Consider the following 9,267-nt stretch of genomic DNA (forward strand, 5'->3'; position numbering starts at 1 on the left):
TGTATTGCTTACTATAAATTGTTACACATAGTGATCTCATTGCAGGAAAATAGAGTCTCATCACCATTATTTACTTTCCACACAAAGTTTATTACTTGAATTTAATCCTCTATTCAACAACCATCACTACTCTAAAGTCTGATAGGTACTCTTCATTAGTCGACACATTTGAGATAAATGACATATCAAGCGTTGTTGAAACAACAATAGCAACACTCTTCTTATACCTTGAGGAATCGATATTAAATTGGGAAACGACACTTCCTAATTCATGCTTCAACTAGCCTTGTGCACTGGCAGAACATTAGATATCATGTGCTTCTAATCGATTATTTTTGCATCGGGTCAATTGCATATAGTGTGGGACTAGTTTGATGGAGGTTCACGTGATCATATCATGTTCTTGGCACTTCTCTTGTCTCACCCTAGTGATGACCTTCTTTATTTATTTTTCATGCGCGGCTATGAGGCTACTCTCTATTGTTGGATTTGTTCTTCTTCTTTTAGCCTCTTCTACTTTCGATTTTGGAGGCCCTCTTTGGGTAACTTGGCTTGGGTGGAAGGATAGGGATCATGGTGCCATTGAGTCGTTGTCTCATCGTTTGTTGTCTTCCAAGGATTGTTCGCATCTGGCCCAAGTTTGCCAAGACGATGCTTTATTCACCATGTGCATTCTTGGCGGTTCTGTTGCTGCTTTTGGCAAACCAAGATTTTATAATCTAATTTCTCTTTTTTCTTGGTTTTTGCCCTTTTTGGTACTGTTTGTTCGATCTCTACTCTTTGCAGAGGCAGCTAGAGCCCGGCTTACCAGTGGCGGATTGAATTTTGTCAACGGAGGCGTCGTCTGATGGCTACCCCGGTGCTCACGTAGTGCACGAATGCAACATATGTTTTGTACGACTTGACACGTATCCTGCCCTTTGGCGGTGGATTGGTCATGTGTCCCCGAATGCCTTTCTTGTTTTTTTAGGGGCCCCGAATGCCTCTCTTGTAAAAATATATATTTCACGTGGGATGTATCTGCAAATGGATCTGTGTGCCTACCCTGTACTAACTAGTAAATGCGCACGTGGATATTAAGTATGCTATTATTTGTGTATTAATTCTGTGATCAGTGCAATATTTGGTATGATATTGATTGCACGTTGAACACTCGCCATTGGAGCAGTCTAGGTCGTTGGATTGACTTAGTTTGATGGCCGAGAACAGTTGGATCTGTCTCTTTGGGTCTTTTTATATTTGTATAGATATATGTATAGATGTATAGATATAGATGTGGTTCAACGTGGAGTTTTTCTTTTTTGTGCTTCAACGTGGAGTTTTTCTTTTTTGTGCTTCAACGTGGAGTTGGTTGCAGAAAAGAAAACTCCCAAGGACCAAACCGCCATCAGGGTTTTCCAAATAAATACCCGTGAAAGCTTCTCCCATTTTCCATCCGGCACCCTCCACAAGTTTCTTCTCCACGCCCCCCGCGAGTTAGCGGAATTGCCACGCGACTCCTCCCGCCGCGACCGCGATGGAGCCACCCGCACCCGGTTCACAACCACCGGTCGAGGAGGACCGCGTCGACGAACCGGACTCCTCCAATGGGGATGGGGCCCCGAGCGCTGCTGCGCCGCCACCTCCCCTCCACCTCGAGCAGGCCGGAGGCGGCGCCGATGGGTCGAGCCCCGCCACGGTGGTCGACCCCCGGAAGGGCAAGGGAATCGCCACCACTCCTTCTCCTCCGAGCTCCACGAGCAGCAGCAGCTCCTCCGAGCTCCGCGAGCAGCAGCAGCTCCTCGACAACGCCATCGCCGCGACGCTCAGAGCCGGGCCCTTAGGCGGCATGGAGTCGACCTCGGCGGCGGGCGGCAGGGAGTCGACCTCCACAGCGGATGGCAGGGCGCGGGAGGCGGGAGCGACCCCTTGGTGGCGGTGGCGGTGGCGGTGGCGGAGACGAGTGAGGAGCCCAACGCGGCGGCGCGGCCGTTGGACCCCAACCTGGTTGGGCAGCGGTTGGAGTTGGACCTCAACCTGGTTGGGCAGCGGTTGATCGAGCGGCTAGCGAAAGAGCAGGCGGCCGTCAACAGGCGATGGGAACAGCAGGTGACGTGCTGTTGCTGTTTCTTGGAGTTCTTGGAGTCTCTGGAGTGCGTTCTTGAGCGTTTCTTGGTTTCCTCTTGAGCAGTACAACTCGCTGCGCGCGGAAGAGGCGATGTACAGGACGGAACAGGTATGTCATGAATCTGGTCTTCTTTGCTTGCTCGGAATTGCTTGCTCGGAACAGGTATGTCATGAGTCTGTTAAAATGTTGGGGTTGGGGATGATTTACAGTGGAAACGAAATCTCGGGCAAATGTTGGGGACAGTTTGGCGATTAGGCATTTCCTGATTATTACTCGAGTTCTTCTTGCGGTGCGTTATCAAATTTAGAGGTAGGCAAGGATCTTGTTGAGATTATTCGCTACTGTTCAAGATTTAGGTGTCCAGGCTTGTGCTAATTGATTCTTCTATTTGGTTTGGTATGATAGCATGTTTTGCAATTTTGCTGCAAGTGAAAAATGTGGGGAGATACGAGGATCATGTATTGGCAGTGGTTGCTGACATATTTTGGCAAGAAATCTTGATGCCAAAATGTATCAATTTCCAGTGTAGATCAATGGTGTTATAGGGGAAGTTAATCTGAATGTTTGCTCGGGATTACTTGGCCAGACATGCATCATCTGTTGCCTGAAAGCCTGAAAGTGGCTCTGAAGCCTCAAAACTCAATTCATATGAATAATTGGCAAGAGTAGAAAGGATTTGGATGACTCAACATTTCAATCTTGTTAGCCTTTTCACCTTTGCTAATCCGAAATGTGTGATCTTGACGCTAATTCTGTGGAGCAGGAGAAACTATCGCAAGTAAAGGTTGTAGTAAAGGTGAAACCCAAGCAGGACGAACTAGGTATAAACTGGAGTCAGATCAAGAACAAGGTATGGCCTGAATCTTGTCCACTCTTCTCACTTGTGATTCTTGGGTGGTATGAACTGGGATTTTTTGTGCATAGAAAGTAGAACTGGGATTTTTTGGGCTCGTGGGTCTTTCCATAATCTGGCATTGTATTTTGAAGCAAATGGCTATCTTGTTGAAACTGTTGTCTGCAAAATGTGGGGAAATCATGAGGTCATGTCCTACTGCAATATTTTGGCAACAGAGCCTGAAGTCAAATGTATGAGCTTCCTTTGCAAACAGATGCTGTTATCAGAAACTTTAATCTAGACATTAGTTCAAGACTGCATAATTGAACATAATTACTGTAAATCATTTGCCATTCACATGCAAAATCGGCGACCACTTTAGGATTTGGTCGAAAAGTTTCACCATTTTGTCGATTGGTACCTGGAACTGGTTCAGAAGCCCCAGAATATAATTCATGTAAATATTTGCCAAAAATAAAGAAGCTTTGGATGCACATGTTTTGTGGTCTTGCTATACAGTATTATTTTTTCTTTTGACAGGGAAAAGGAAAAAAAATTGACTGGTTGTTTGTTAATTCCATTAGTTTTTCATTCCCTTATTTCTTGTTTTCAAATACTCGATCTTGTTGATTCTGTACAATTGTAAGACTGGCAGGATGATGTATGGTCTGTAACTTCGTTTTCTCATTTCCTGTCAAATAGATTTTTCGTAGAGAAGGAAGGGAAATATGTTCGGAACATGTGAACCACCAGGTTTGTTTCCATTTTGCCTGATGTAATGTTCAAAATGGAGGTGCAAGAAAAATCAGGATACTAAATACGTGATTAGTATACTAGCGGTTTATCACAAAATACGTGATTAGTGGTTCAGAAGGATTATGTTCTCTTTTATAAATACTAAATTGTATATTAACTCTTGGTTGTGATAGTCTGATGGGACCTTAATCGTACTTGTCCTGCTGTTGAGTTTATCATGTGTTAATAGACATCTTCTCGTTTTCTTACTGAACAACAACCAATCAGTATCAATGATGGGATTATATACTAGCGGTTTCAAACATTTCCAGAGAACATGGAAACCAGAATACTTGAATGAAAACAAAATTTCCATCACATTTTTAGATATGTTGTTTCCATGTTCAACTCAGCGTAATTTGAATTCTTGTATTTGTGCATTCGTTGCAGACGCATCCCATCACTGAAGTCAGAAGACATCATAGGCTTGATTCTGACGAGGCGAACCATCTTGATGCATATTCGGAATCTAGATCGGTGATTGGAGATGGGGAGTGTTTCTACAGGAGCTTCATATTTTCGTACCTTGTAATCGTCCTCCCCTCTTTTCCTTATCATCGGATGTAGGGTTAGTTATTTAACTTTCTCTGTTTTCGCGAATGTACAACAGGAGCAAGTTATTGATAGGCAGGACACAAATGAGGAAAACCGTCTCCTTCATGTTGTTGAAAGAATGTCTATGCGACATGGAAATCTTCAATGGAACTCTGAGTTTTGCAGGAGCAGCAAAGTAAGTTCTTTCCTTCTCCATACTTGTTCTTTCTTGGATAAACATGCTTGCATGGAATGATGATTCTATTCAGGTTACAGTACACTTCAATCAGCATCTGGCATCTCACTATCTTTGTTTGTCATTTGCAGAAGATGCACAATTGCTTAACAGTAGTGGCATGCCATCACAGTTTTATACAGTGTTGGCAGGAACTCAAATTTCAAGTTTATTGTAAAGTTAACAACCTGATTGTAACAACGGCCTTAAGAAAATTTACTTGCAACAACGGCAATATATGAGGAAATAACATAATCTTATGCTTGTTTGAGCACTACAACAATGCGCACCTACTGGTTATTATTGTATAGCCATCTCACTGTTCTGTTACTATGCTATAGTAATATGCTTAATGAACTTCTCAGGCGAGTTGTCTTAGCTGTGTTCTTTTATATCTTGGTATTGATCAGTATTCTGTATGTATCATTATAACCTATGATATATGATTATCAACTGCGAATTATTGATTCGCTGGTCCTTTCAGGCATTTAGGAATCTGATCAAGAAAATAATGAGATGGAAGAGACATGGCAGAGAATCAACTAGCAGGTTTTTGACTCGCTTGGTTTTCTGCAATTCCATCATAGTATTGTGGCCGAATGCATTCCATCTCACTGACATAATATGTGCCATTTTTAGCCGCTGTAAAGAGAAACTTCTCGAGTTCTTCAGCGAGTATGATACGACACTAGACAGTGAGAGAAACACCCTTGAAGTCATATTTCCTTTTGTCCATCACAATTCATGTTTCTGACACATTTTCTTGGTTAGTTTTCATTTTCCTCAGATTAGTAGTAGCTATCCAGATGTGCTCGCACAGGGAGGTGTATGAACCGCTTATACCAGGGCTCAGAGGAAATTACAATCTGGAAGATGTCAGTGATGCATATTCTCCCTTACATTACCGTTGTGCTGATTTCCAATGCATCCATTGTTGGATACATGACACTCAATTTACCTAACCTGTTATTGTTGTTGTACGTACAGTGGTGCTTTTGGCGCGTCGCTCCAGCTCGTCGGTCTACGGATCATGTTATGATGGTGGCCTTGGCCAGAGCGCTTGAGGTCCCCCTCAGAGTGGAGCGAGTCCGAGGAGGATATGATCCAGATATCTACACTGGTCCTGGAGTTCCCCGTCCGAGAGTGACCCTGCTGTACTCGGCAAATCACTACGAAATCATCTACTCGCGTGCTCCTTCTGCTGAGAGTTCAAGTCATCAGGCTTCCCAGAGAGAACATGCTGCTGATCAGGGTTCAAGTCAACAGACTACCCAGAGAAAACATCCTGCTGATCAGAGTTCAAGTCACCAGGCTTCCCAGAGAGGAGATCATGCTGATCAGAGTTGAAGTGAATAGATTCCGCTTGATTAAAGTTGAGTTGGGCTGCTGCCTATGAATGAGAGTGTTTCCGAGATTAGTGGTAGGCATATTATCCTCCAGATATCTACATGGAGTGATGAAGTTGGGGTAGGCATAGCATATACACTTGTGCGTTCTTCTTTGATAGGAAGAAAAACTTGTGTTGTTGTTTGAATTGTTGGCTGGTATACAGTGAATCTTGTGTGATCAGACTGAACTTCTTGTTATATTGCCAGCTGGTGTATAATAGATCTCCCATGCAGAAATCCTACATATGAATGAATACAGTAATGAAGCAGAGATACTTGTGCATTCTTTCTTGTGTTGGCAAAGATACATACTGCTGATGCCACTGGAATGATTGACCAGTCTGGGGTGTAAGTCTTTTTGGATAAATGTAAGACATTTTAGCAGTTTAAAACCCTCTGTTTCGAAATGTAAGACATTTTGGCAGTTTAAAGAAACAGAGGTAGTACATTACAAAGTAGTACCGGCCAGGTTGTTGTGATTCAAACAGCTTCACAAAGCAGGCAGGGTAATATGAGTAAATTCTCCGAAATCAGTTGCGTTGCCAGAGACGCAGGCGATCACTTCCAAGTGGTCCTCGTAGGCAGCGAACGAAAGCAACCCAGAAGAGCGATCGCCTGCGTCTACTCGTCGGACACAGGCCTATGGGGTGACCTCATCTCGGCGCCGCTTCCATTCGATGGCTTTTTCGTTTTTACGAGCGAGCCCGCAGTGCTGGCTGGGGATTGCCTTCACTGGTCGATTTTTACGGCGGGGTCGCCACCAAGTACCCTTGGGTTTGATTTGGATGGGCAGAGCCTAGCCCTGGAATTGCTGCCAGGGGACATGTATACCCCGGGCAGATTCGCGGTCACGGTCATCCGAGCAGAGAGTGGTGGGATGGGTTTCCTTTTATTGTCAGGCTTCACCGCCCAACTATGGAGTATGGAGACCGATGGCGACGGTGTTGTGATATGGGAGCCGAGAAGAATTATTGAACTGGACAAGTTACTTGGACTAAATTCAAAGAAACAGCCCCCGCAAATGATAGGGTATGCGGAGGAAAATAATTTGGTGTTCCTCTGGACAGTTGTTGGTGTCTTCATGGTCCATCTTCAGTCATTGCAGTTGAAGAAAATCTCCAAGGCCACCATCGGTTCTCACTATCATCCATTCGAAACTGTCTATACTCCAGGTAGTAGCATGCCTTTTACATTGTGAGTATAACAAAGCTGAGTTGTTTTTTCATAATTGGCTGATTAAATAATGCTTTTCACATCCTTTCTCTGTTAAGGTAACGATTTGAAGTACTACCATGTCACGTGCTCCTATTGTTGCTTGATGACCTCCTCAAGTCTTCAACATAAATTCCTCATACCTACACAATGTTGTTTCTAGTATTATTGATTTATCATTGAACCTGCAACTATCTGCTTCAACTCAGTGCTATGTAGGAAGAATAAAAACTATATGAACTTACTAGAGTGGTTTATCCGATTGCTATGCATTCGTGAAATAATCAAATGAACCAACTAATTTGTTGATGCTGTGGATTGACTGCAGATTAGTTAAACATGATATATACATAATATGAAAATATATGCAATGGACACAGAGATTGGTTAGTTCTGTAATAAATTAATAATTGAAAAAAAGTTCGCTCTTGCTTGCCTACTGAAATATGCAAGAGCTGTATCTTTATAATGGTAATGTTAGAACATATAGATATAGCTGCAGTGTAGTTTTCTGTTCTTTTCAAGATGAGGTACATAGCAGTTTGAAGTTGACCAACTATATGAAAAATTAGCTTGAAGCTACTAAAATTTCGAATAAGTAGCTCAATTGGTACATTTTGAAGCTTAAAATCTAGTTATTTTTCTATCTTTCAATATTTAAATATTGTTAACTCTGCTGAGCTTGCTAATAATCTTAAATCCATGATAGTGACTTGGTTTCAAATTTACAATATAATTGATATTTTATCACTTGTAGTAGAGTCCTATTGCATTGCAAGCGTTTGTTTATACCATGAAAAATCAATGAGTTGAGATTATTTTGTCTTTTTAAATTACAGTTCCGAGTTGATCTAAGTATCTTGTTTATGCTAAAAATCTTAAATCCATGATAGTGACTTGGCTTTCTCTTTTGGTTCTCATTGGTCATTTATCTTATGTTTGTATAACAGGCATTGGTGGTGGACACGAGGGGGCTGAAGCTGTGAGGCATCCCTGGTGGACACGATGGAGACAATACTAAAAACGGTTAGTCTATTAGATATGCTATTGTGATGTATCGGTCGAGCAGGTACATGAAATTGGGGTATCTGAACTGTTCTTATACCAAAGTGTATCACTTTATTTTTTAGTACCATTTCTCAATTACCAAATATTGCCCACCTAGCGACCTCCCATCATCCTTTCATGGATTGCTGCATCCTGGATGATTTCTCCAGGCCCTGCTTCCTTGCATTCTTATAGATGAGGAGTCTGTCATGTTAAGTGGTAGCAGAATGAAATACTTCCTCTTTCATGTGCTTAGTGGAAAACTTGAATACTCTTTCTTTGTTGTGGTTCATATAATTGAATGCTGGTAGATGGTCCAGTAAAGATTGGTTTGAGTGAGGATCTGAGTGAGTGTGTTCTGGTTACCGGAGTGTAATCTCCTGGTATCTCTTGGCACAAATTTCTGAATGGCCCAAATAATATCTTTTGTACTGAAATTTCTAATCATAAATAATCGATGGGCCAAAAGGATCACATATGCTTGCATTCCTTATCATCTTTTCTCATAGATTCACATTTCCTGTAGGTTTTTGAGTATAGTATAAATACATGTGTGTTAATAAATCCTGATGAAAAAAATCCTAACAGGCTATAAATGCAGCTTGACTGAAGATTATAAAAAAGGTCTGTTGCCGTATCCAAGGTTTTTTTTTCTCGATTCCGATTTTTTTGGTAGGCACCGAAAAAACCGGTTTTCGGAAAATCTCGGAATTTTCGGATTTTTTTCGCCTGAATTTTCTAAATGATTTTTTTTGCGTCAAAATATAAACTATTTTAAGCCTCGTTCTACCGAATGTTCTTCCTATTCTAGTGGTCAATGCGTCTGCATCTCGTTCGTGAGGTCACGTGTTTGAACCACCTAACGCGCTTCTGCCATAATATTTTTTGCAAACGGCAAAACAGTTATTAAAACATGACAGATTTCATGGGATAGCGTTGAGTCAAAACGTGTTTATAACCAATGGCAGTGGTGGGTAATTAGAGCGTTAAATGTGTTTGATGCTCAACATTGGAGCGATTTGAACCGCTAGATACATGATTTGACGGTCGAGATGGTTTGGATCTTTTTATATTGGTATAGATATAAATATAGATTCATGTACTATTGCCTACT

At 41.9% G+C, this 9,267-nt stretch overlaps 1 protein-coding gene across 2 annotated transcripts; it reads left to right on the forward strand.

The window, feature by feature from the left end:
- The first annotated feature begins 1,405 nt into the window (after positions 1-1,405).
- On the forward strand, positions 1,406-6,177 carry LOC123143323 (ubiquitin thioesterase OTUB1). 2 transcript variants are annotated; one of them, XM_044562194.1, is made up of 10 exons: positions 1,406-2,088; positions 2,171-2,215; positions 2,871-2,957; positions 3,645-3,695; positions 4,128-4,265; positions 4,348-4,467; positions 4,991-5,055; positions 5,146-5,201; positions 5,278-5,381; positions 5,494-6,177. In XM_044562194.1, exons 2-10 carry the CDS (start codon positions 2,198-2,200, stop codon positions 5,851-5,853), a joined length of 999 nt encoding a protein of 332 aa, XP_044418129.1. In that variant the 5' UTR covers positions 1,406-2,088; positions 2,171-2,197; the 3' UTR covers positions 5,854-6,177. The 2 variants fall into 2 exon arrangements, with proteins under 2 accessions (XP_044418129.1, XP_044418130.1); XM_044562195.1 differs by having other exon boundaries at positions 1,420-2,088; positions 2,171-2,957.
- The last annotated feature ends 3,090 nt before the right edge of the window (positions 6,178-9,267 follow it).

This window comes from Triticum aestivum, chromosome 6D (genome assembly GCF_018294505.1).
Source record: "Triticum aestivum cultivar Chinese Spring chromosome 6D, IWGSC CS RefSeq v2.1, whole genome shotgun sequence".
Lineage (NCBI taxonomy): Eukaryota > Viridiplantae > Streptophyta > Magnoliopsida > Poales > Poaceae > Triticum > Triticum aestivum.

Bases quoted from the DNA above. Each gene is read 5' to 3' on its own strand.
- LOC123143323 (XM_044562195.1), top strand. From the start codon at position 2,838: ATGTGTGATCTTGACGCTAATTCTGTGGAGCAGGAGAAACTATCGCAA. The intron at 3,696-4,127 runs GTTTGTTTCCAT...CATTCGTTGCAG, and splicing joins CGGAACATGTGAACCACCAG to ACGCATCCCATCACTGAAGT. The intron at 5,382-5,493 runs GTCAGTGATGCA...TTGTACGTACAG, and splicing joins GAAATTACAATCTGGAAGAT to TGGTGCTTTTGGCGCGTCGC.